Source organism: Poecile atricapillus, chromosome 20, assembly GCF_030490865.1.
Source record: "Poecile atricapillus isolate bPoeAtr1 chromosome 20, bPoeAtr1.hap1, whole genome shotgun sequence".
Classification (NCBI taxonomy): domain Eukaryota; kingdom Metazoa; phylum Chordata; class Aves; order Passeriformes; family Paridae; genus Poecile; species Poecile atricapillus.
The window spans coordinates 4,531,023-4,556,993 of NC_081268.1; the positions used below are offsets into that span (position 1 = coordinate 4,531,023).

General features: G+C 52.9%; 2 protein-coding genes across 6 annotated transcripts in view; one reads left to right on the forward strand and one right to left on the reverse strand.

Moving 5' to 3' along the window:
* The window catches only part of RALGDS (ral guanine nucleotide dissociation stimulator), a 59,415-nt gene extending 43,110 nt beyond the window's left edge, over positions 1 to 16,305 (forward strand). For 2 of the 5 annotated variants that reach the window (XM_058853499.1, XM_058853496.1), the window contains exons 2-18: positions 10,102 to 10,212; positions 10,618 to 10,811; positions 11,158 to 11,232; positions 11,383 to 11,576; positions 11,931 to 12,052; positions 12,187 to 12,402; positions 12,517 to 12,620; positions 12,960 to 13,044; positions 13,703 to 13,780; positions 13,869 to 13,955; positions 14,232 to 14,264; positions 14,421 to 14,542; positions 14,691 to 14,786; positions 14,927 to 15,128; positions 15,335 to 15,694; positions 15,823 to 15,937; positions 16,121 to 16,305. In XM_058853499.1, the coding sequence (XP_058709482.1) occupies positions 10,102 to 10,212; positions 10,618 to 10,811; positions 11,158 to 11,232; positions 11,383 to 11,576; positions 11,931 to 12,052; positions 12,187 to 12,402; positions 12,517 to 12,620; positions 12,960 to 13,044; positions 13,703 to 13,780; positions 13,869 to 13,955; positions 14,232 to 14,264; positions 14,421 to 14,542; positions 14,691 to 14,786; positions 14,927 to 15,128; positions 15,335 to 15,694; positions 15,823 to 15,937; positions 16,121 to 16,296 (2,370 nt within the window). In that variant the 3' untranslated portion in view covers positions 16,297 to 16,305. The remainder of the gene's footprint in view (positions 1 to 10,101; positions 10,213 to 10,617; positions 10,812 to 11,157; positions 11,233 to 11,382; positions 11,577 to 11,930; positions 12,053 to 12,186; positions 12,403 to 12,516; positions 12,621 to 12,959; positions 13,045 to 13,702; positions 13,781 to 13,868; positions 13,956 to 14,231; positions 14,265 to 14,420; positions 14,543 to 14,690; positions 14,787 to 14,926; positions 15,129 to 15,334; positions 15,695 to 15,822; positions 15,938 to 16,120) is intronic. The other 3 variants (XM_058853497.1, XM_058853498.1, XM_058853500.1) reach the window with 3 other exon arrangements.
* A 2,941-nt stretch (positions 16,306 to 19,246) lies between these two features.
* On the reverse strand, positions 19,247 to 25,872 carry GTF3C5 (general transcription factor IIIC subunit 5). The gene is made up of 11 exons (XM_058853502.1): positions 25,679 to 25,872; positions 24,886 to 25,108; positions 24,450 to 24,648; positions 23,505 to 23,700; positions 23,099 to 23,203; positions 22,492 to 22,606; positions 21,775 to 21,855; positions 21,173 to 21,270; positions 20,447 to 20,529; positions 20,010 to 20,152; positions 19,247 to 19,414 (listed from the first exon to the last, which is right to left on the reverse strand). Exons 1-11 carry the CDS (start codon positions 25,826 to 25,828, stop codon positions 19,257 to 19,259), a joined length of 1,551 nt encoding a protein of 516 aa, XP_058709485.1. The 5' UTR covers positions 25,829 to 25,872; the 3' UTR covers positions 19,247 to 19,256.
* Positions 25,873 to 25,971: the final 99 nt, after the last annotated feature.

Sequence of the window (25,971 nt, forward strand, 5' to 3'; positions counted from 1 at the left end):
GACTACAGGAAACCAAGGGTTAGGCAAGCTGGGGAAAGCAAAGCCTGGGACTGGCAGGGCAAAGCTCAGCTGTGGGAAGTCAGTAAAGGATGCTGAAGCACTGTCTTCATGTGGCTGGGGGGTTCAGGACTTCACCTTCCAGTTTAGGCTGAAACCCTGGGGATTTTGGTCAGATACCTGTCTAAAAGGCTCTGTTGGTGGCCTGCTGCTTACAAGGTCTGGCTCTGTGCACTGAAGCAGCAGCAGAGCCTGGGGGCTAGGGGATGTGAGCTGAGGGTGATGGTGTCACCCCCAAGCCTCCCATGCTGTGACCCCAACAATGGCTGCAGACTGTCCAGAGCAAGGGCAGCGCTCAGGTTGGTTTATCACCTCAAAGCAGGCCAGCTTTCTTCCAAATGCTGCTATTTGCTTGCTTTTGGTTATATTTTTAATGGCTATCTGGCCCCAGCTGCAGTCCTGCTGTTGAGGAGCCCTGTGCTGAGCGATGCGTTGGCGGTGCCCGTTGCTGGTGACAGTCACTGGCATTACTGGATTTCTAGACAATGTGGTTTACTCGATTCAGTCCCGGTTGCAACAATGAGAACTGGCAGGAGGACAGGACAGGCCTGGCTGGTTCTTCCCTGGCAGTGTGAGGGTGACTCAGAGCGTAGCTATGGCTCACACCAGTGTCATAACAAACACTTATTCCCTGAGGTGCTTCTTGGTGGGGGGGTATTCCACAAACTCCATCTCTCCCAGTCCTCATTCCCATGGATTTTGGTGTGTTCCTCAGCTCTGGGAGGATGGGGCTATTTGAGGTTTGACCTGTCTTAATCCAGGGAACATTAAAGGAAAGGAATCAGGGAAGGAAGGTGGGCACCTCTGCCCCCTTCACATTGATGCTGGCCCACGGTCATTGTGCACTTCAGCTTTTTGGGTATCCCAGGGTGTGTCCCCCAAAATAATTTTTATTAAATGTGAGGGCGAGCTGCAGGAGTGCTCCTCTGTGGCTGGTACTCCCAGGGGATGAGCTGGGCAGGGTGGCAGGAGGATGAGTCGGGGTGGCAGCATGCCTGTACCGGCTCACCGAGGTGCCGTGGCCAGCAGGAACAGGCACCTGTGTGATGTTCGAGCTGCTCTGGCGTGATCCACGGCCAAACCCGCAGCTACAGTGCAGGGTCTGGGCAGGGAATTCATCCTCCCTGCCTGGGCACCAGCATTCCCGGTGCTGCACATCTGGCACGCTCAGAGCCAAACCTCTCTGCTGAGGCTCCCTGCGCCCATGTTCCAGCACTTGACAACAGCGGGATTTTTATCCTTTTCCAGTTGTTTTCTCCCCGAAGGTGCCAGTTAATCGTAAAATCTCTTTTGCCTCAGCTGTGGAAATCACCCGGAGCTGGCAGAGCATCCCGGTTGCACCCCCAGGTGTCGGCTTGTTGACACCTGCTCACGTAGCACCTCCTGCCTCGTTGACACCTATTTAAGTAATACTCCCAAGGTGAGATTTTGCTGATTACAAAGCAGAAGCGCTCGCTCTCGCCTCTTCCACCTTCCCACGGGGAGGGGAACAGCCGAGCGGGATGCCCTGCAAGGGGAGAATCTCTGCGGAGCCAAGGGGACGCCTGAAAGGCGCAGCTGGGCTGTGCTGGGACACGCTGGGGCTGCGGGTATCGGGAGGAGGCTGGGACGAGCCCGGCTGGTCCCGGGAAGCGCATTCCAGCAGCAAATGGAGGAGCCGCGCGTCATCCCGGCCGGGGTGGGAGCCGGGCGCGGAGGGCACGACCGCAGAACAAAGGCTCGCATTTATTCCTGCCGTCCTTTCACCGTCAGCCCCTCTCTGCCTCCCTGCGCTGGATTGTTCCTGCATTTTCTCTGCTTCAGCTGTTTACTGGGTCACCCTGGTGCATACACGCACACAAAGAGCGAGCCATCGCCGAGCCTGTCGCTGTGCCACCGGCACTGGCAGCCCCTGTGCGGCCCCAGCAGCACAGAGGTGCCATTGATCCGGCTGGCAGAGCCTGCCTGGGGCCGGGCTGTGCTGGGGGGCACGGGGAGCACCCCGGGCATCCTCCTCTGATCGGGCTGTGCCCATGGCAGGGACCACCCGGGCATCCTCCTCTGCTCGGGCTGTGCCCATGGCAGGAAACCCCCGGGCATCCTCCTCTTGCCCAGGCTGTGCCCATGGCAGGGAGCCCCCCGGGCATCCTCCTCTTGCCCAGGCTGTGCCCATGGCAGGGAGCCCCCCGGGCATCCTCCTCTCCTCAGGCTGTGCCCATGGCAGGGACCACCTGGGCATCCTCCTCTCCTCAGGCTGTGCCCATGGCAGGGAAACCCCCGGGCATCCTCCTCTGCTCGGGCTGTGCCCATGGCAGGGAAACCCCCGGGCATCCTCCTCTGCCCGGGCTGTGCCCATGGCAGGGAGCCCCAAAAGGTCTGGGGTTGTCAGCTTTGCCCATGTTCGGTCAGACCGGCTTTGGTGGAGGGAATGTCAGCTGATGTAAGGCGGGGTAAACACATGGCTGGGCACATTTATTTCACTAGGGCTTATTTCGGTTCAGTTTATCCAAGCTGAGGATGTGTCTCGGCTAAATCGGAATTAAACGCATTCAAATGGAAATGGAGGGGAAAGGTGCAGTTTCTGTCAGCCAGAGTGTGCCCAGGCAAGGCTGTGGCTTTTGGCCAGCCCAGTATGTTCACCTTCATCCAGGCAGAAGTGACTTTGCTGTCTTTTCCCCTCTGCAAGATGCGGCGATTGAGTTACTGCCCAGACATTTACATTTACAGCTTAACCAAGCTGCTTGGGAATGCTGTGTGGTGAAACTCTCTGGGAATGTCAGTGTGGGGCCAGTGGGATGGTTCAGCATGGCATGAGGGGGCTGAAAGGCTCCTGCTGGGGCTGGGCTGATGTTTTACACCTGGCAGTCACCTTTGCTTTGCCCATCCTGCACATCCCACCTTGCCCGTGCCGCAGGAGTGTGCCCAGGTGAGCACTTCATGCAGGACATGGATGTGCCAGGGCAAAGGGCAAGTTTGACAAAAGGAGCTGATTTTATTGCAGCTGATACTTGTTAAAACAAATTTTTGGGTTATCTGGGCTGGTGCATGCGCTGAGAACTGAATAGTATTCAGGGTTTTGGGTCTCTGGGAATGTAAAGGCTTTTGTGAAGAGGAAGTCACTTGCAGGTGCTGATCCATGCAAAGGACAAGCATTGCCCTGGAGCTGGCACAAGGAGCAAGCCTGTGTGTCCTGGTGAACTGTGTGAAGCCAGAATTGACATTTTAGGTGTGACCATTCCAGTCAGTTTCAAGGCATATCAGCTCTGGGTGCCAACCTCATCTCCATCCCTTTCCCAATACACCTGGTAGCTCTTGCTGCCACAGAAATAACACATTTGGTGCAGCAGGGCCCTGCTTCAGAGGTGGAATCAATAGAGTAGCATTGGGTTGGGTAGGCTGGAACTCTTCAGCCATGTTTTAATTCACATTTGAATAAGGCACTGGGGAGCTGTCATGTTGCATGTGATTTCCAGGTGCTACTGTACACCCAGAAAAAAAATCAATCAATTTTTGAACTTGTTTCAGTTATCTTTTTGTTTTTTGGAAATTCTTTCTGTTCCATCTCGGTAAAACGCAAATGTTTTGTTCTGAGACAAAATTACTTGGGGTGAGATGCTCGATCTTTATTTAACCTCACAGAACAGCATCTGTATTAATTTTTTATGCACCGTTTTTCAGCAGCCGTGTCGTTCTGGTTTCACTTCCAGTAATGCCCCGGGGGGTGGGTGTGGGTGAGTCAGTGGTGGAGCTTTTGCTCTGTGAGCAGGGCTGTGTCCCTCTGCCCCTGTGGAGGCCTTGGCTGTGGGATGGATGCTGCTGGGGCCATCACGAGCACAGGGCTGTGGAGCAAGAGCCAGATCTACTGTGTCTGCGGGATGGTTTTTTACCATCGATTTAGAGAGGAAGCAAAACCTGCTGCAGTCAGTTTTCTTTGAGCAGCCTGCGAGGGGAGCCCATCTCAGCACGTCCCCTGGGAAGGGACACGAGGGTGTCCTGCTCTGGTGGTGTTTCCACATGGGGTTTGCAGTTCATGGGTCACCCCTGCTGTGGCTGGAGTTTGCTTTTCCCTGGGGGGTGCACCTGTCAGGCTGATCTCCCAGCACCTGCATTCCCCCTGATCTGCCCCTTGAAGGCTGTGGATGGAGTGGACATGCAGAGGCTTTGATTTCCAAAAGTCTCTTCACATGGGAGTGCTCTTAGTTTTCTCTAAAAGCAAACGGGGGAGGAATCCTGCATATCTGCTCTGTCTCGTTCCTGGACCCAACTGCTGAGCTCCTAATCCTTGCTCCAGCCTCTGACTCACTACATGTGGGTCACAAGATGCCTCTGTAAGCGAGCTTCCAGCTTCCCTTCTCCCTAAGCTGCCAGGGTGGAGAAGGCTGCCTTTGGACACCCTCTGCAGCCCCTCTGGGTCACAGACACAGGATCAGAGTTGCTGTTGGTCTCGGGACCCACAGAGCCCGAGGCAGGAGGTGGAAGATCCCCACAAGAGGCAGGTGTGGGGTGATGTGTGCTCTCTGCCCCATCCTAGTGCTGGGTGATGCACTGGCTCCAGGGCTGTTCCCCTGGGGCACAGCTTTCCATGCTGAAACACCTGGAGCAGAGTGTGAGGAGTGGAGCCCAGCAACTGATGGGGAGAGAATAGGCCCTCAGCTCTTGCCACTGGCCTGGTGTCCTGGTGAAACCAGCCCTTTCTCATGGTGGGTTTAAGTTTAGCTTCTGGCCCTTTTTCTGTTCTTTTCCTGTTTCCCCTTTTGTTGCCATGTTTTAATGGGCTGTTGGAATCGGTCCTGGTTGCAGACAGCTCGGAGCAGGCAGGAAGGAAGGCAGAGTGTGTTGAAAACCCAGAGGGATCACATCTTTCTGCTGAACTTGTCTGCATGGGGAGCAGGGGCTGGGTACAGTTGAGCTGTGGCAGGGGACTGAGCTCCATCAGCAGCGACAGGAACACCCAGGGGGAAAGGACACAGTGGGAGATCAACTTGCCCAGTTGGAGAGAACCACCCCAGTGCCCCATGGCTATGGCTGGGATGATATTTTGGAGCTAAAGTGCTCCTGCCCTGAGTGGGGCTGCTGTTCCAAAGGACATGCTGTGAGTTAGCAGCGTGGGCACCTTTCCTTCCCCTGAAACAGGGGATGTTTGTCAGCTTCCTCACCACTTTGGGTAGTCCTTGAAGCCTTCCTGAGCACAGGCAGGGGAAGGAAGCTGTGAGTGCCAGGAGTGGATGATCTCTCAAGGCAGAGCTGTGGGGGAGCAGCCACTGCAGGGCTTTTTGCCTGGAAGTCCCCATGGGGAAGAGGGTTGTGCTGCCTGTGCTTATTTTGGACCTGTAGGACAGAGGGTGCTTCTGCTTTCGCCGTCTTTATCTTCGGCTCACAGAACTGAGCTTGTTTTCCTTTCACAACCCGGGGGTGACTTTTTTCCTGTTTCCTTTTACATAATGTCATACACTCGGGTTTGCATAAAAGCTCCCAAAGTCACTGCTGGTCCTTGCAGGGGTTCAGGGTTTGCTCCCGAGGCTGAAATGAAAGTTGGTGTCAGCCACGAGGAACATGGGCTGTGCTGGAGCCGCTTTCTTTCGTTTCTGGGAAGGCCCATTTCCTGCTGCTAGTGGGAAGGGATTATTCTGAGAAGGGGTTGGGGATTGTAAAGAAAAGCAAACTCCCACTTGCTGTTTCTGGCTTTACCACCTTTCATCGAGTTCTCTTGTGCTTGTGCAAGTGTGGAGCTTCAATGGGAAACCCCTGGTGATGTCTCTGAGGCTCACCTCTGCCTTTGCTTGTCTCATTATCCAGTGGGAGTGTTAATTCCCAACAGACACACATTCCTGGCTTCCCATGGGCAGGGGGAAGCTTGCAGCTGGTAGCAGCAGCCCTTTGAAATCACGGTGCAGAAATACTCTCGGTGCTGCTCTGTACCTGTGTGTAGAACAGGCATTTTGTGTAACTCAACTGAAAAGGGAGCAGAGTAACAGAAATATCTTGATTGTTAAACCAGCTGTGGCCCAGAGAGCATCAGCAAAAGCACTTTAAGCAGTTGTGCCTCCTCCACGTGTGCTGAAATTAATACCTTTTTCCACTAACAGTTCATTATTTTCTTGCCTTTGGAGGCCAGTGTGCTAACCCGGGGCACGTGGGAGCAGAGCTCTTAAGACCTGGTAATTGTTGGGTAATTGTCTGTGTGTAAGTGTGGGGATGCTGCCATGCTCACACTTAATCCTGCACTTTGCTCCTGTCTTACCAAAACCACCTTTGTGACTGAGCTCAAACCCTTTCCAAAATGCAGAGCCCCAGCCAATGTTTTGCTTTGCTGTTTGGCTTTTTCATTTTCCCCTCCTTTCATCTGCTGGGAAGAGCTGAAGGCAGAGTCCCTGCTGCTGCTCTCAGGGTCCCTCACACCCTTCCTCCAGGCTCACGAACCTTGGCTGCATCTTAGAGCTCCTTATTAATCCTCTGTGTGAAGACGTGGGGTTTGACACCACGCCAAGTACAAGAACATTCACCAGAGAGCTGCAGAGTTTACTGCATGGAGCAGAAATTCCTCCCTGGTGTAGTCACAAAAGCTTTGAACCATCAGTGGGAGCTTCAGGGCTGGCTGCCATTGGAAGAGGCAGTCCCCAGGCCCAGGGCAGCCATCTGGTGCAGACCTCCCGTTTCATATTTCAGGGGATGAACTCCTGCAGAGTTCACTCACGGCTGCTTCTGCAAAAGCCTCTGCTCTGCACAACTGGGGAGAGTTAAACATGTGGCTTTTCCCTGTGTCCCTCCAGCCAGAGGCCCTTTTCCTGACGTGTGGAGAGGACCAGGATTGCACACTGAGCTGGAGAAATCAAACCAAACCTTCATTTCTCTGTGTTTTCCCTTTTCTTGGTGCCCATCTTGAAATGTGTTGGATCTCACTTTCTGGACTGCTGGGTCCCACCTGTATGAGTTTGGTGGAAGGTGCAGATGCCATAACCACCAAATCTTGTTGCAGATGTTTAAGCACTGCCTGGGCCTGTTGGATTCATCCCTTATGCCAACAGAAGGGGCTGTTCACCTGTGTCAGCCTCAGGATGAGGTGGAGGAGGGTTTGTGTACTGGCTGAGCCTGACTCATGTTTCCTTCAGAAGGGCAGAAAATTCCAGCAGATGTGCAGGGCAGGCAGTGGGGAGCAGTGTCTGTTGCAATATTTACCAGCACTCATCTGTCTCTTCAGAGACCATTTTGAAGGCATTCAGCTTTGTTTGGACTCGCTGGAAATCCTGGTGTGAGTGCAGGATTCTGGGTGGCCAGCACAAACATAAGCCACAGGTCAAGGTTTTGAGTCTCTCCCTGCCCTGCTCCCACTTCTCATCTGGGAGGGGAGAAACGTGTGCTCGGTGCAGATGTTGGAGTGAGACTCCTCTGGCTCCGTCCTGCTGCCGCTCTTTTGCTTGGTTGGTTTTTAACCAACACGCGCGGAATGCACAATCAGCATCTCGAAGGAGCAGCCGTAGGAAAGAGGAAGCTCACACAGAATATAAATAGCCAAATTTTAGAATGTCCCAGTGTAGCAGCTCTCCTGGCTCTTGGCAGGAGCCTGCAGACCGCTGGGAAGCCACGGCCTTCGTGTGTGGCTTGCAAAGGGGGAACTTTGGGGGATATCGCACGAGTCAGCAAGGGAAAAAAATGAATTAATCTGACAGTCTTGGATAGGGGAAGGAAATGAAATTTGCTTTTATGCACATCAGAATGGGGGTGTATCCCCTGCACGTGACATGAAATGCAGAGTGAAAACTCTGCAGAGTTGTGGCAATACTTTCCACTGTAGTTGCACAGCAGCTGCCAATGATTCATGGGTTGATCCTGAGGTGGTTTTTTCCTCCCATATGATTTAATTTATGAATTTAATTGCATGTCAGCAAGCATCTGATTTTTCTTGATATTTTTGTCTGGGGTTTACAACTGCCCAGCCAAATCTCTTTTCTGTGTTAGACTGTACAGGGCTCTGGTCCTGCTGGACCCAGAGCTTTCCTCTTAGCTTAAATGGGAGGTACACAGGGGTAGGGGCTGATAGGTTGCAACAGTGATAGGTTGGGTGATAAAGGCTGGGAAAGAGCCCAAGACAAATTGGGAAGCATTTCTATGGCTTGGGGTTTTTTTGGGTTTTTTGATTGGTTTGTTTTTGTTTGTTTGTTTTGGGGTTTTTTTTGTTGTTGTTTTGGTTTTTTTTTTTTTTTTGGAAACAGCATCTAAAGGTGGAAGAAAGACAACTTTGCCAACTTGGTTAGGTGGTGTCAGTGTAGATGGTTGATCCAGAGTGGACACAAAGCTTTAGCTGTGCTGGCAGCCCTCTCCCAAGGTTGTGCCTTGTGCCATAATTTATCCCAGAGCACAGAACAAGAGAGGGACAGATGCAGGTGCCAGGAAGGACATTTGGTGTCTGCTGCCTCATGCAGGTGCTCTCAGGGTTGGTCTGGAAGCCAGTGAACCCTGGGAAAGGCTCCTGATGGTAACAGCAGAGCCTCACAACTCCTTGAACTTCAGCAAACCAAACCTCTCCGTAGTCTGGCATGAAGTGAGAAAAGCAGGTTCAGCAAAAAGTGAAAAAGTCAGTAACCCTGCCCAGGGGGATTCTCTGCCCTCATTCATTACAACCATGAATGAGAGGCTTTTTCCAAGCTTCCTCAGTCTTTGAGCTGGCTGTGCTTCCCTGCCTTGATTCCTTGTGATTAACAAGCCCATGGCTTGAGCAGTGGTAACAGCAGTGACCACTGTGGTGGTGTGAGAGAGGGTGCTCAGAGAGCTTTTGGGTGCACGTTGGATCCATCAGCTCAGGGTTGTGTGGTCATGTTCTGCTCCTGTCTTCTGAGCCTGGGGCCCTCGGTGTGGCTGTCCCCATGTTCACAGGGGGCAGTTTGGAGGAGGATTTTTTGCAGGGAGCAGCATTCACTTCATCCATCCTGAGCCTTTTCATGGCACTTTCTTGCTCAGTGAGCACTGTGTTGTTGTCGGTGCTCAGGGCTCTTTGAGGGGCAGTGGCAGGGAAAGCTGTGGGTTGTCTCTGGCAGGAGAGGTTTGTCCCCACAGCCCTGTGTCCCAGTGATGGTCACCTCCCCCTCTAACCAGCTGACTGCTTTCAGGCATTTTCTCCATCTGCTGAGCTGTGGGTTTTGGTGTGTGTGTGTGTGTTCGTCCATGTCCTGCCATTTGGTGAGGGGGATGGAGGGTGGGGGAGATCCCTGCAGTGTTTAAAAGGATCTGGATAAATCTTCTTAAGGGAGGGACTGACTCAGCAGAGCATGGTTAGAGAGGAGGAGGAGGGAAGAGCCCAAACTGTCCTTGTGGGGCTGGAGCTGCTGCTGAGCCCGTGCTGGCATGTGGTGCTGTGGGAGGCGTGTGCCTGCAGACCTGCCCTGAGAAGCATCACCCCTTTCCTCACCAAATTTTGGGTGCTCTCCATCCTCCAGAGCAGAAATGGGAGCCTCTTAGCTGTGTGCCTGTCACCCAGAGATACCTGAACCCTCTGCCCAGGCCAGTCCTGGCTGTGCCTGGTCCCACCCTGGTGCAGATCTCTGGGATTTCTGCCTCATGCTGTGGCCAGCGCTGCCAGAGCTGGTGGGCAGCTTGGTTGGACTGTGATTATTTCTTAGGGAAGTGCACCTGCTTGGTTCCTGCAGGGACAGATCACTGAGACTCTGCTCAGACCAGGAGCCAGTGTCACCTCATGGGAAAGGCAGGGGCTTGGCAAGGGGAGCAGGCAGGGCTGGGCACTGGGCTGTGCTGTCACTGTCTCTTTCCCTGCCTTGTGAGGGGTCCCACCTTTCATGGCACAGCCTGGCTTTGCTGAAGGGCTGAGACATGGAGCCAGGAGATGTGGCACAGACCAAGAGTAGCTTCCCAAAGTCCTGGCTCCACTGTGGGCAGGCTCAGCTGGCCAGACACACTGGTGTCACCTGGTTTGCATTTCTGAGCAGATGAGAGAGACTCACTGCCAGCCAGCTGCTGCCTTTGGCTTGCTGGGATCTCTAGCAGGAGCCACAAAAGCATCTGTGCCATGCTTTGCTGTCCTTATCTCATGGTGTATCTTGTCTTTCCATGCAGAGCTCCACACAGGAGATCGGAGAAGAGCTGGAGGATGGTGTGATCTACAGCATATCCCTCCGGAAAGTGCAGCTCCATCACACGGCAAACAAAGGGCAGCGCTGGCTGGGGGTAAGCGGGGGGCTCCTCCTGCCACAGGGGAGGGTTCAGATGTTTCCCTGCCGTGGGAATAATGCATTTATTTGGGAGCAGGGAGTGGGAGCACCTGTTGGCCTCTGCTGCCAAGGTGCACAGGTGAAACAATCTGCAGCCTCATTTTGAAAAACAGAGCCACTCTGATTTGTATCTAGATTTTGGCAACCCTGAGGCCTTTCCTGGGGTTTCCCACATATTCAGGTCTTCTCAGCTGGGTTGCTGGTGTTTGCTGTCTGGGGAGACTCAGCTCCCAGTTAGGAGAGCCTCAGGCACTGTGGGGATCCCAGCCTAGACCTGAGCTTGTGAAGCTGCTGGGAGCACTTTGCACTTGTTGGTGTCTGTCGTCACCCAGTCCACTGACTTCTGCTCCTGTCCTGGCAGTTTGAGAATGAGTCGGCCTTAAACCTCTACGAGACGTGTAAGGTGCGGACGATAAAAGCCGGGACCTTGGAGAAGCTGGTGGAGTACCTGGTATCAGCCTTCAAGGGCAATGATTCCACCTATGTCACCATCTTCCTGTGCACCTACCGGGCCTTCGCCACCACCAAGCAAGTGCTGGACCTGCTGCTTAACAGGTGAGGCTGCCCTGAGCCCCAAGCACAGCTGGGGGTGGCCAGGAGAGCCCCAGCATCTTCTGCTGCAGTGCCTTGGGAGGTTTAGTGGCTTTTCCCAGCTCCATCAGCATGAAGGTTTTGGGACAGGGAGGACACAACTTCCTGGAAAGCTGGAGTGAAGTGGCCAGTGCTGGCTGCTTGCCTCTTCCTGTAACAGGGAGGTTGTGGAAGGGGAGGGGAGCAGGACACTGCATAGCAGGTTCATCCTGACCCCTTGGCAGAGCTGGGGGTGATGTGGAGGGAGAAGAGGCTGCTCTGAGAGGCAGCTGAGTGCAGGGTGCTCACTGCCTCCCCTCTGCCCCACCAGGTATGGCAAACTCCACGTGCAGGCGAACGGGGACCACGCCAGGCACACTGTGGACGAGAGGATGGAGCTGAAGAAGTAAGTGTGCCTGTGCTGTGGTGGCTCTGGTGGCAGTTCTACGGGAGGGCTGTGTCATCCCAGCACTGTTCCTGGGCTTGTGGGCCTGCACACAGGTTTCTTCTGGCATCTGATTCTCTTTGCCCCTTTGTGTTTTCCCCCTTCCTGCAGCACCATCTCCTCCATCCTGGGGGCCTGGCTGGACCAGTACTCGGAGGATTTCCGCAAGCCCCCCGACTTTGCCTGCCTCAAGCAGCTCATCTCCTACGTGCGCCACAACATCCCTGGCTCTGACCTGGAGCGCCGAGCCCGCATCCTGCTGGCCCAGTTCCAGCAGCAAGAGCAGAACGAGGCCGAGGCAGAAGGTGGGGTCCTCCCCTGGCTTGTAGGGGTCATTTGGGGCTGCAGGTGGAGGGAGTCGAGGGTCTCCAAAACTTGAGCCACGTGGCAGAACACCTGTGAACTCTGTTTACATGAAGGTACTCTGGGAAGCCAATCCAACTGCAGCAGAAGTGGGATTTCCAAATAGATTAGCTAATCTAGCTTTAATCCTCTCTAGACACTTGCACCCAGGTTTAAAATGACTATCCTTTTATCTGAGCCTTGTTGCTGGAGGTGTCAAGCCAGATGGGAGTTAAGAGCCCAGGAGGTGTCTGCAGGGGGCTGGTGGGAGGTGGTGTGGGCACTGCAGTTCTCAGCCTCACCCTTGTCTCCTGCAGCTGTGGACCATAGCAGCTGCACCTTCCAGCTGGTAGAAGAGAATGGAGTTGGGGATGGGAAGCCGGATTTCCTCTCCTTCTCCCCAGAGATGGTTGCAGAGCAGTTCACACTGATGGATGCTGTGAGTAGTCACCCACCAGCTGGGTCAGTGGTGCTCTGGGCACAGCCCTGGCTCTTCCCATCCCTTTTTCCTCCTTGGCCTGTTCTCTCCCCAGAGAACTCAAAGAAGCCCTTCTCCATCCCTTTATCTTACAGGAGTTGTTCAAGAAAGTGGTGCCTTACCACTGCCTGGGCTGCATCTGGTCCCAGAGGGACAAGAAGGGCAAAGAACACCTGGCCCCCACCATCCGTGCCACGGTCTCCCAGTTCAACAGTGTGGCCAACTGTGTCATTGCCACCTGTCTCGGGGACAGGTCCCTGAAGCCACAGCAGAGGGCCAAGGTGGTGGAGCACTGGATCGAAGTGGCTCGGGTAGGACAGCTCACCTCCTACCTCCACCCAAGGGATGAGCTTTTGCTGTGCTGGAATACCAGATCCTCCAGCTCTTTTTAACCCAAATCCTGTTATCTCCCTGTCTGCCCTCAGGAGTGCCGCATCCTGAAGAACTTTTCCTCCCTCCGAGCCATCCTCTCTGCCCTGCAGTGCAACGCTGTGCACCGGCTGAAGAAAACCTGGGACGAGGTCCTGCGGTAAGGAGCTCCTGCAGGGCTGGTTCCAGGGGCAAGAATGTGCTGTGGCACTTGAATGTGTAAATGGGATCACCTCAGCTCCACAATTACTTCCTGGAGTTGCCCAAAACTCAGGGACCGGTGTAAGGCGTCAGGGACCTATGGAGGGTGAGAAAGTAAAAGCTAAAAGCATCATCAGCTCACCCTTCCATAGGAAACACCTTGGAATAGCTCCAAAACAGCAAGGTCCAGCTGGAGCTGAGCATAACTGGGGTCATTTGGGTGAGCAGAAGAGAGCCCAAGGAGGAAACCCCCCCATGGCAGCACTGCTGACTTTTCCTCTTGTTTCCCCCTGCGCAGGGAGAGCTTCCGCACATTTCACGAGCTCTCAGGGATCTTCTCCGATGAGAACAACCACTCGCTGAGCCGGGAGCTCCTCATCAAGGTAGGGGGAAGGAGGACCTGCAGTGCCCTGTTCCTGGCAGGCAGCTCAGGTTTCCATGGTGTTCCAGTCACAGGGGTAAAGCCCTGGCAGAGCTGCTGGAGTTGCAGGCAGGGTGCAGGCAGGGTGTGCTGAGTCTGGGGAGCAGGCAGGGCTTTCATACCAAGGCTGGGATTTCTGTTTCTTCGCCCAAAACTTATTACCTGGAACTGGCAAAACAATTCAGGGAACAGATAAGCACTGGGATGGGATCCAAAACACCAGGTGACAACTTCTCCCCAGAGGCAGCTGCACGTTAACAATCCAGTGCAAAGTCCTCTTGATTCTAGGTGGAGTGGTGGAGTTGGTGAAAGGCTGCAGCAAAAATGTTTTTATTCCATGTGGAGCTTCTCCACAGATCCCAGCCTAGCTCTGGTTAAGGGACTGAGTGGAAACAAAATGCAAAAGGGAACAGAACATCCCATTAGGGAGGCATTTATACAGAAATGAGAGCAGCAGTTCCTATTCACTAAGTTTCTTTTCTCTGAGCCATGAAAAAGCTTTGATTTCCTTCTCTTTCCTACAATGAAAGTTATATAAATGAGAATGGGTGTGAATTTTAGTTAATAGGTATTAGTGCCATTTCCCACCTGTGCTGATCCCACCTCTCCCCACCATCCAGGAGGGCACATCCAAATTTGCCACCTTGGAGATCAACCCAAAGAGGGCTCAGAAGCGGCAGCAGCAGCAGCGAGAGATGGTGAGTCTGGCAGGGCTGACCCTGTGCCCAGTAGCTGCCCAGGCTGGTCCCAGCTCTGCTGACCCCACTGTCCCTTCTGTCCCCACAGGGCGTGATGCAGGGCACCATTCCCTACCTTGGCACATTCCTCACAGACCTGGTGATGCTGGACACGGCCATGAAGGATTTCCTGGATGTATGTACTCCCTCCCTGTCCTCCCCTTCCTCCCAGAGCCTGAGCTGATAAAAGGAAGGCTGGTCCCACACATGTCCTGTATCCCACACTGCACATCCTGTATCCCACACCACATCCCATATCCCACACTGCCCACCCACCTCTGTCCCAAGGAAATGGGCTACTTTTTCTCAGCAGGGTTACTCACCTGCAGTGGCAGCAAGACAGAGACAGACAGGTGTGGGAGCAATATTCTTCTTCCTGCTCCATACTGACCTTCATCTCTTTTTTTTCCAGAGTGGGCTGATAAACTTTGAGAAGAGAAGGAAGGTGAGAGCTTTGCCCTGGCAGCTGCACAGCAGGGCTGACCTGGTGCAATCCCAGGCTGTGCCAGTCACTTTGGGCTTGATCCCTCTCCTTTTTTTACCTTGTGTTCTTCAGTTTTGGGGGAGGGGATTCTGGTCTCACTGCTTCCATTTGCTGCAGGAGTTTGAAGTCATCGCGCAGATCAAGCTGCTCCAGTCAGCCTGCAACAACTACAGCTTCACACAGGAGGACCAGTTTGTGGAGTGGTTCCATAGCCTGGAGCGGCTCAGCGAGGCCGAAAGGTGAGTGAGAGGGGTCTGGGGCTGTGCTGGTGTCTTGGGAGGTCCCACCACTCATTTCCTCTGACAGCAGCAGCTGTGCTGTGCTCTCCTCTCTGCTCTGCCTCCCTCACACTTGGTGGAGCTAAAACCCTTCTCTTTCCCCTCCCAGCTATGGGCTGTCCTGTGAGATTGAGCCACTGTCAGAGTCAGCCAGCAACACGCTGAAGGCCAAGAAAAACACCGGCATCATCAAGAGATGGAGCGAGTGAGTCCCTGGTGGGAGGTGGGGTCCAGCGTGGGGCATCTCTGGCTGGGCACTGCAGGGCACCAGCTGGGCATGGCCGCTGTCCTGCCAGCCAAAAGCACGCTGCTCCCTTCTCACCTGCCCCACCTCTCTTCTGGCAGCCGGCAGCCACCAAGCACTGAGCCCTGTGCCAGCAGCAGCTCCCACTCAAAATCCTTCGACCAGCTCAAGTGTGGGCAGTACCTGTGCAGCGGGGACGCCACCGACTCGGTGAGCGTCACCTCTGCCGGCTCCAGCAGCTCCGATGTGGAGGAGATCAACATCAGCTTCATCCCCGAGTCCCCTGACTGCCAGGAGAAGAAGGTACGTGGCAGCTCGCAGGGCACAGGGGTCCCAGAGCCGGTGTGGCCATCATGTGGGGGCTGTCCCACCTCTGCCTTGGCGCTGGGGCTGGGAGGAGCAGGCAGGGGGCCCGGGGGCTGCTCGGGAGGCTGCTGTCTGCTCCGGCAGCATGGCAAGGCTCTTGTGCCTCTGGTGGCTGTAGCTGTGTCGGTCCCCCATTGTCACAGGTCAGTGAGATCCCTCTGGCCTCCCTCCCCCAGCGCTGGTACGCCCCGTCTGTGGCCGATGGAGAAGCTAAACCCACTGTGTCCTCCGCATCCCCTCTCCTCCCTGCCCTCCAGTTCTGGGAATCCACCTCCCTCTCTTCCCTGGACACGTCAGGCATCGGCTCAGGCTCCAGCAGTGCCTCCTCCTCTTCTGTCTCCTCCACGCCGGTGACGGCCTCCCGCACACACAAGCGTTCGGTCTCCGGCATCTCCAGCTACTCCTCACTCTCGCTGCCCCTCTACAACCAGCAGGTCGACGACTGTTGCATCATCCGAGTCAGCCTGGCTGTGGACAATGGCAACATGTACAAGAGCATCCTGGTTAGTAACATCCCCAGGGAGGCACCAGAGAGGGATGGCTCGTCCTGCCTGGATATGGGCACGGCACGTTTTGGGAGGAGTGGGAGGCTTTAGCAGGGTTCTGAGCTCACAGCACTCTGTGCTCACAGGTGACGAGCCAGGACAAGACCCCCGTGGTTATTCGCAAGGCCATGGCCAAACACAACCTGGATGGGGACCGGCCTGAAGACTATGAGCTTGTCCAGATCATCTCAGAGGAGAGAGGTGTGTGTGTGCTGGGGCGTGGGGGCTTTCCTGGGGCCATGCAGCCCTGCAGCACTGGGCTGGAGCTGGGATGAGAGGTGACAGCAAGAGGGGCCCCAGCACCTGGGGACAACCCTTGGCCTCGCTCTGGTCCCCTTTCAAGGAAAGGGCAGCTGACTGACCCTCATCCTTGTTCACTTCCAGAGCTGAAGATCCCCGACAACGCCAATGTCTTCTACGCCATGAACTCCGCCGCCAACTACGACTTTGTGCTTAAGAAGCGGGGCTTCTCCAAGGGGGTGAAGATCAAACACGGCTCCAGCTCCACCCTGCCCAGAATGAAGCAGAAAGGCCTGAAGATCGCCAAGGGCATCTTCTAGCCTCAGCCCCACTGCCACCCATCACCAACGGGGCCTTGGGGGTAGCTGCTCCGGGCTTGGCTGTGACTGGTCCTTGTGCCACCCTGCACGGCAGAGGAGTGACCCTCACCCATGGGCAACGGCCGTGCACCTCCCTTCTGCACCCAGAGCTGAGAGTTGGGCAACTGGTGTCAGCCCCTGCCCCTCTCTGCACAAGCCTCCATTCCAATCAGGTCTTTTTTTCCTACACAGGAACGCAGTGAGGGTTGGGGGGAGGGATTTGTCTATTTTTTTTTTGTTTTGTTTTTTAACCTTCCACAGTGCGACTCTTGTCCAGCCCGGCCCGCCCAGAGCTGGAGCCCGCCTCTGCCGTAGGTGCCTTGTGTCTGAGGGAGCTGGGGAGCGGTAACTCGCAGAGGGGCTGCGTGACAGAGCAGAGCAGCAGTCACCACCAGCCTGGGAGGGGCTGCCATGCCTCCTTCCCAGCTCTCCCAGTGTTACCTCCACGTCTGTCCTCCCTGGGATCACTGGCATTGCCACCACTGCACTGCTCTGTCCTTTACTTGGGAGAAGCCACAGCTGCCCTGGGCTGGGAGGTGAGCTGAAGGATGCAGCCCTGCACCAGTGCTGAGCCCTGCAGAGGAGGCTGTGGCCATACCATGATGGAGTGGGTGCCTCGTGCTCTCCCCAGCTGGAAGCCTGTGTGGTCTTGCTCCTCTCCCGATCCAGCGCATCCTCCAGCTGGACTGGGCTGGCCCACGTTCAAACTTGCACCAAAGATCAAATGCCAGTGTCTCTTCTGCCAAGGGGGAGCTTCAGGCCACGCCCCCAGTGCTGCCAGCCTGAGGAGGAGGAGAGCAAAGTTCTGTCTGAAACTGTAAATAGACTTCGGGTCTGTGGGCATGCAAGGGGCCAGAGAGCTCAGGGTGCTCCAGGTGCCCCAGCTGCCACTGCCTGACCCACAGAAAGTGCCACTCACCTTGGGCTTTAACCGGACTTTTTCAAACACTGACCATGGGAGAAGCAGCAATGAGACTTTTTTTGTATAAAACAAAAAAGTTTACTGATTTTTTTTTTTTCAGTATTTATTGGTTGTAAATAGAAGAGGCAAACTTGTACATTTTACTAATCCAGCCTCCCCCTGCCCTGCAGCCCAGTCCCTGTCCTGTGCCCCCCTGGTATTTAAGGCTGCTGGGAGGGATGCTGGCAGCAGCAGCAGCATTGCTCTGCTGTGTTCATAGGGTGCAGACCCTGCCAGCCCCCGCCCTCCCAAATTCTCTACCACTAGTTGCTCCAGCAGGGGCAGAGATGCTTGTTTTAATCATTGTAGGAAACACTAACCAAAGGGGGACCGTTTGTTGCTCCATCTCTGTTTTTTAAGAGCTTCATTCCAGATCTTTTCCATTTCCCATCTGTCAGAGCTCCTGGGTGGTTGCGGTGCCTTCCCCAGCCCCAGGACAAGGGACCATACTCCAGGGGCTGGGGCTGGGGGCAGGGGTTGGGCCTGGTGGGGAAGAAGCTGCGTGGGTGTGAGTGTGGCTGGCACAGAGCTCCTCCAGCCCCACTGCCCCTCGGCTGACGCTGCCCATGATGCACATGATGGGAGCTCCTGGCTCCCTGACGCAGGGGCAGCCTCCTGCCTCTCCCCCTGCCCAAAGCCACTTACCCTGGGCACCAGCACCCCTGGGAGGGTGTTCCCTCTGCTCCGTGCCTGCCTGCCCTGGGACTGTCCCCTCCCCTCCCCTCCTGCCGGTGCCACAGCGGGGACTGGCTGTACCGTATGTATTTTGTACCACTTCAATGAAGGAGCACACTACCCGGTGTGACTTGTACACAGCAATGTAATTAGTCTTTGCAATAAAATACTGATACTCAAATGTCTCTGCCCCAAGGCAGGGCTTGTCCTGTCCTCCTTTCCCAAAATTCCAGCAAAATTTCCTGTAGGAAAGAGGGATGGACCTGACTGTGGGGGAGTTCATACTTCATGTTCCCTGTGGTGGGTTGAACTTTGCTTTGAAAAATAGACTGTTTGGCTGAGGGATTAGGATTCAATTTTGAAATGAATCTCATTCTTTGAACCTGTGAACTGAAAGTGTTGCATTTCCCAATTATAATTTGTTGGGTTTACTACTTTTGCTACATGTAACAGCTTTAAAAGCAACTGTAACAGTCTGTAGGGCCTCTTCACTGGAGAAGAAGCAGTCTTACTCCTTTTAAAATGGCAAGCTGGGCTGTCACGCGTGCTTAGAACACACTGGGGAATGCCCAAGATCCAGAAACTGCCAGTAGCTCTTTAATTTTTGGGACTTTCTTCTGGTGGGAACAATGCAGCTGGCAGTGGCCAACCTTTATGCACCTGAAGCTGTGCCAGCTGCCTTCAGTCCTTGTTAACTGCTAGCTGGGGAAGTCAAAACAGACCTGAGAAGTGCACCAGCTAATGAGGACAACAAACACTAAATTCCAGGAAGGGAACTACTCCCTGACAGAAAGTGTATTTTCCTGCAGGCTTTATTTCCAGGAAGACCAGCGAGGCTCAGTGCTGAAGGCATGGCACAGTATTTTCATTCCCTCTGGACAAGCAGAAGGGCAGAACCTGCCTTAGGGACTCCAGGAGCACTGGACTGCTGCTTCTCCCAGCACATCCTCAGGCACCTATTTTCCACATGGCCACCAACCTGGAGACAGTGCACTCCTCCCACACATGGAGAGATTTGGGAATGCAGCTTCTCCCACATTCTGGTGTGTTACCAGCTGGGCTCACTCTTGAGAGTTTCTTGAGCTTGCTGGAGAGTCTCAGCCAGCAATTCTGACAATGCAGGCAGTGGCTCCCAAACATCCAGAATGCTGCCCACCAGCAGTCAGTGAAGAAAGAACATCATCAGCTTAGTACAAGCTCTGCTTTCCCAGATCCTGAACCCTTGGCTCTCTCAAGGAGCAAGAGCAGAGAGACCTGTCCACAGCAGCCACACTGCTCACTGAGTTCACATATAATCCAGCATTTCTGTCTCCATTTCATTTTCACTCCCGTCAGAAGGCTTGAAGTCTTCTTCCTCCTCCTCTTCATCATCCTCATCCTCTGCAGACTCGTATGCCAGCTGTTCTTTGCCATCTTCACTGCTTGTTGTATTTGAGAAAAGAGCTTTAATTGGGAAGAAAAAAAAACCACTGTGATGCCTCTCTCAGTGCAACCTGGGGGCATTTGCAGTTGAGTTCACAGAACATGAGGGGAAGGCAGCAGCCTCAGGGGCACAGCTAATATTGCACATCTTAATAGAATCTGACCAAGCCCAGAGCAATCTGTCTCCACACTTCAGGAAGGAGAGCAGAACAGCAGCAGAGCTGCAGTGCTGTGCCTCCTCTCCTACCTCATTCTGACCCAGTTCACTGGGATATTATTGCTTTGGCCCAGCATCATGAAGAAATAATTTCCTCACTTCTTGGTCAATAATATCAATAAAAAGTAAAAATGCCACCACCAGATACATCAGTCAAAATTAAGATCTTGATTATCACTGTGCAAAAGACATTTAAAAGCTGAAGGGTTGATACTGGGAATATTAAATAGAAAACCTTAACTCCTAGCCATCCCTAATGCCAACTCACATTCCCACTGCAGGCCAGCAGCCTCAGCTCCAACACTGGAATGAGCTACATCCCAAAGAATACAAAGAGGATGCAGGAACACTTCTGCCTCAGTGCCTATTAGAACATCCTCATCTTCACAGCATCCTTACCAGGTCTGGTAGATTTGATGATCTGCTTTATCATCAGGGACATGCTGTCCCTCAGGTCATCACTTGTCTTGGCAAGGCACCACCCATCCCGCTCTGTGCATTCCGACTCTGCACCGTCATTCCGGTGGATGATCTTCTGCAGGCTAAAGAGTGGCAAAAAGGGAAGGAAATGTTAATCTTCTGCACTCAGAAGTGAGTTTCAAATGAGACACATTGGTTTATTTCCATTTCACTTCACTAAGCTGGAATAGCATGGTTGGTTATCCAGGTAATTGTCAGATGGGAAAGGAAGTTCATGTGTGAAAAGACTGTTCTGTTTTTATTGAGCAGCTAAACACCTCTGATGTTCCTGCACAGGGGGAGAGGAGTGAATGGACATGGTATAAACAACAGGCTTTGAAATCTGTCTCTAAGACTCAGCTGTCAGAGTGCAGTACCTTTCCACATTTAAGTCACAGAGCTGGTAGAACATCTGTCGGTAAGGGGGTAAAGCTCCTTCTCGGAAAATGTAGATGGATTCCTAAGAGGAGGAAAGAAGGAAAGGATTTGTGTGCATTTCATGGTGTAACATGACAACTCTGGCATAACTGAAAGTACTTCCAATAGGCTGATTCAAGAACAAGGTACTTCCAAGAGAAGTTTTAATGTAGAGATCTGTACGCAGCAGAAGATAAAGCTGAAGGAGGAATGCCCCCAAAATGTCCCTGCAGGCACAGTCACACCAGCACTGCTGTGCAGAGAACACACTTCACCTCTCCAACCTGCAGCTCTGCAGCCTGTCACTGCCTACCAGTGCATCATTCTAACAAAAAAATGAAGAGTAAGACTCATTTATTTATTCTGCCCTACTGGATTTTGCAGCATGACCTGATAAAGACAAGGTGATTTTTTTGCACTTTGCTGCCCATGAAGTTCCAGTTTTATCAACTGAAGCAAAATGCTCCTCACATCTACGATTAGGGTGGAAAGCACCAATCCAACCTTGCAGCATGTGAGAAAATACACTCAGATGATGCTCCATAGTGCCATATCTCCAACTAGGAGCTTCCCAGGCATACCTGAGCTCATCAACTCACAGCTGATCCCTTGATGAATGATAAACCAGGAAGCATCCCTATTTCACTGAGATATTTGAAGATTTTGGTATAAAAAGTCATGCTTACCTTCAGCTTATACCTGCTGGAGGGGGGCTTTTTTGCCCCAGATGTACCAGCTGAACCCAGCCCCTGTTTCAAGTCATGGACACTGACTGTGTGACTTCCTGAAAAGAAAACAAAGATACAATTAGGGACATCTTTCATACTGGACTGTAACTTCTCTCAGTTGACTCAACAAAACCAGAGCAACCAGCAACAGAGCATATGCTTTGCTCATTCTTCAGAGGTGTTACTGGACAGTCCCAGGAAAGGTGCTGACTTGGGCAGCTTTTTCCAGAGTCCATTTGTTCATAATTTTAACCTTTTCTACTCTCCTTTGACATAGAAAAGAGAATTCCCCCATTCTCTGCACCTCAGTGAATTCTGAATTGCCAGTGTGGCTTGCAGAACTCCCTCCTGCCTGCTAACAGATATTGTGGCTCAGCCAAACTCCCACAACACTTCCCAGCAGGAGATTTTTCTCTGGCTCAACAGCAGCAATATTATAACCAGAAAACAAGCTCCAGTTTTGTCTCAGCTAGAACACAGGAAGACCCTTCACCACCTGTGAGTAGGATGGGGCAAACAGAGAAGCAGAAGAGCCAGGCAGCCCTTTTGGCCCAGCATACCTTGTTTCTTGACAGTGATGGGCAGGCTGTAGTTGTATGTGCTGCGTTTTGCTTTCACAGGCATGTCAGTAGCAGCATAACCTAGAGGTGAAAACCAAAATCCAGCAATGAACCGAGGGCAAGCACTCTGCAGAATATCCCCAGCTCAGGAACACAAGGGCTGGACTGGTGTGGGAAGGGCAGGCTGGTGTTTGGGACATGCTGGCTTTAGCAGGGTGGAGAGAAGAGATCAACAAAACCCTTTAACCTGGAAATGTGATCTGATGTCAATGAGTAGATGCCAGCTCTGTCTTGGACTTATTAGATGGCATCAGAAACCCCTTTTCCTCAACTTATCCTTTGAAAAATTAAAGCTGGGACCCAATTTCTGAGACCCAGCATCCTGTAGGAAATGCTGACGTCCTTGAGGAAAAGCTGCTGTGTGAGCACCCACATTCCTGCTTGGTGGCTCCCCTGAGTGAGAAGGAGAATGCTCTGCTACACCCACAGGAGGAAAGTCAAGAGTTTAGAATGTGCCAAATGAGCAAAGACCTACTGCATACTATGAAAGAAAGCATTACACAAGTTTTAGACAGAACTACAGGAAGCAAGGAGCTCAAAAGGTGACATGTACATCAGAGCAGAAATATGGCAAAAGAGTTTGAAAAACACATAAAAAGAAAAGTACTACCAGGATTAACCAGAAAGCAGAGAGGACAGCTCTATGGGCCCTTTTACCATATTTCATTCCACAGCGAATTCGGAAGTCCAGCACTTGATAAATCTTTGCTTCAGGGTGTTTTCTGGGGTCATACCCAAACCTAACCCATAAGCTTCTCCAAGGACCTGTTAACTGCACAAACACATGAAGGAAGATGGTTACAAAAAAGCACCACAGTGTTGCACTTTCCTTCAGTACAGAGGTCCTTGGAAAGTTCTAATATTTTCCCTCATTGCCCAAAGATATTTGTTTTACCAGCTCTTTACTCACTTGCCATGCCAATATTTATACACTGAAACTTGGCAATCAAAGCACCAAAGCACAAATACTTGTGTGCTTTTATAAACCAACTTGCAAGGTCACTGCCAAGTGTTTGTGTAGAAAAATTCTGTTACCACTGCCAGGTGAACAGTCACTTGGAGTGCCTGCAGAGGTGATTAGAACCTATGGAGGAGACAAGAGTCACTGAATCCTCCTTGCTTTCGAATTTGGTCCTAAAGCATTTACTTCCCTCTGTCTCTTTACATTAAATAAAGCTTAGGTACTTTGTGGCAGGACTTCAGAAGTGGCAAAGGACCAGGAAGAGGTAGATGATGGTCTCTTGCTCACAGATGTTCCACTCACCATGTAATAGGCCAAATATGGCAGCAGCACCTTCAGCTTGTCTGGATGGACACTGATATTGGCTTTCACTGCATTCCGAGACCACACGGGACGCACTTCAAAGAGCTGAAATAACAAAACAACCACAGAACAGCAGGCAGGGGTTACCAAAGGCAGAACAGCTTTCCCTCCCTATGAGCTATTGGGTGGTGATGTGAGAACTCGTGGCACAAAAAGGGGTTTAATGTGAGTTGGCCACAGATTCAAAGGTTGACCTGCAGAACTGAAATGAACACAGCAGTGTCAGTAGCATCTACTCATATTTGTATCAGTCACTTACAATCACCAAGAATTTCTGGGAAAAAATGGACTTTTTCCTTCCTGGCTTGCTGCAGGACAGTGCTCAGATCAGGAGTAAGGCACACACCTTTCTCAGCTCTTCCTCCACCTTTTTATCCACAGGATTGGTGCACACTTTCTTCCAGTTCTGTACAGCAGCATCCAGTGGTTTAGTTGGGATTTCTTCATCATCAAAGTTGACAAAGATGGCATTGTGTGGGCGCCGGGCCCTGCTGAGGCCAATCAGGTTCTCACCAGACACCTGGGGATTGTTGTACCCCTCCCTAAGGAACAGGGAAAGACAAAAGGGACTCAGCTGGGTTAGCAGTGGGTTGGTTTAACTTTGGCCCAACCTCCCTTGATCACATACTTGTAAAAGACTCTCATGGCACCACTGAAGGAAGAAAATTTTAAAATATCCATTCAAAGCTACATGCACACTGACAAAGGAGCTCTGCCCTGTCTGGCAGAAAACCCTCCAGCACTGATCTGTATGAAATGTGTTGGAACCCTAAAGGCTTCACCCTCTGCATTTGCTCTCCTGGAGCTGCTGCAGCTACTCAGTGGGACAGGGGCAAAGCAAGAGGGAACTGCAGGCACCCATTCCATCTTAAAATTTCTTTTCCTATAAAAAGTTCCAGTGAAGGCCAACAGTGAGAAAATGAAAGATGTTTCTTGTGGGAGATCTCCCAGATTGTTCTTCTGGCAAAGCCACTTGGGGCCAGGAGGGCACAGGAACACATGGCATCGATTCCTAGGAAACCCTGCCTTTGTTCCAGCCCCTTGGAAGCAGGCTGGAGCTGTGTCCTGTATCCCATACTGTGTGAGGTGAGCTGGGAGAGGCATCATCTTCACCTCATCCCCAGCTCCCCTCACTTTGCAAACCCTCAAGTGGAATTTTGCTGAGGTTGCCACTGCCAGGCAGCTTCTGGCGTTTTTTTACCTCTGTTGTGCCAAATCAAGAGGGATAAAACAGCACAAGACAGCAAATTAAAAGGGTGAAATACATGAAAAATGTGTACTGAGAAAATACCTGTGCTGTATATCTGGGCGATAAAAATAGTCCACAGGAGTGTCCAGACGTGAGAAGATGGGTGGTGGGATATAAAGAGGTAAGTCCCTATTGAAAAATTCTTCCTTCTCTGGTTTGAGCATCAGGACTTTGTCATACATGGAGGTTTGTTTGCCATCAGGGCCAGAGTGCATTGCCAGGTACTGGAAGTCAGACATTCCTGTAAGAAACAAGTTAAGTCATTGTGAAGTCTGTTGTGAATTCAACAATATTTCTCACACTCAACTTTCAGGAGCAGGAGTCTGACAAGTTTATGCAAAGGTTTATCCAGCAAGGAGGCTGTAACAACAGGACACTTGATTTTCCTTCCAGTCCTCAACTGTTTAGGGGGAAACACTTCCCTGTCCCATGAAACACACCCATCTCTAAGCCACATGCACACAATCCCAAGGGTTACCTTGAAATTTGTAAACTGTGTTGACAATCCCAAGAATCTCCATCTCAAACTGGACTTCTGGCTGGATTTGGTCCTCGGCATCCAACTGCTGCTTCTGCTTGGTGCTCCTCCTGACCCTGAGCAGCATGGTGGAGGTGGGGAAGCGGTTGGCACACACGGGGTGGCAATAGGGGTCCTTGGGGCGGAAATACAGCTCCAGCCTTTTGGCAGGGTCAGCATAGATCTGTCAGCAAGGGGAGCACAGTCCCTGTCAGCATCCCACCCACACAGCCCTGCACTCCTGTGCCAGCCCCTCACACAGCCTCGGGGCATCATCCCTGCCCCACCACCACCTGTAGTAGCACAGCACAGGGGTGTGCAGCCACTCCCATTCTGCCTATCAGGAAAAAGTTAAAAAATTAATATTCTGGATATTAGGAAGGGATTCTTTCCTGTGAGGGTGAGGAGGCCCTGGCACAGGTTGCCCAAAGAAGCCGTGGCTGCTCCATCCCTGGAAGTGTCCAAGGACAGACTGGAGCAAGCTGGTCTAGTGGAAGGAGTCCCTGCCCATGACAGTAGGGTGGAGTTGAATGAACTTTATGGTTCCTTTCAACCCAAACCATTCTGATTCCGTGATTTTACCGGACACCACCTGAATCCCTTCTCGGGGACAGCAGAGAAGCGACATCACCCCCAAACCACACAAGGGCCCCGTGTGGGGATATGCTGGGCTGGAACGACTCACCCAGAGCCCGGCCCCCTCCCGCCGCCCATCCCCTTGCCCAGGGCCAGGGCCGGTCTCGCCGCCCCTCACCCGCGACACCCCCTGCTCTCCTCCCAGCGTCCGCAGCATGGCCCCGACGTCCCGAACGAGCCCCGGGTACTCCACGCACACCAAGCGCGGGGCGCGGGGCAGCTCCAGCACGGCCGAGCCCCGCGGGCCCCTCTGCCGCGCCGCCGCCATCACTGCCCGCCGCTCCCCCTGCCCGGCGCCGCCCCTGGGCCGCGGCACGAAGGTTCCGCCGCACGACGGTTCCGGCCGGGCCTGGCGGCGCCTGTGGGGAGGGCGAGGCCTGAGGGCGGCCCGAGCTCGTCCTGTTCTGCTCG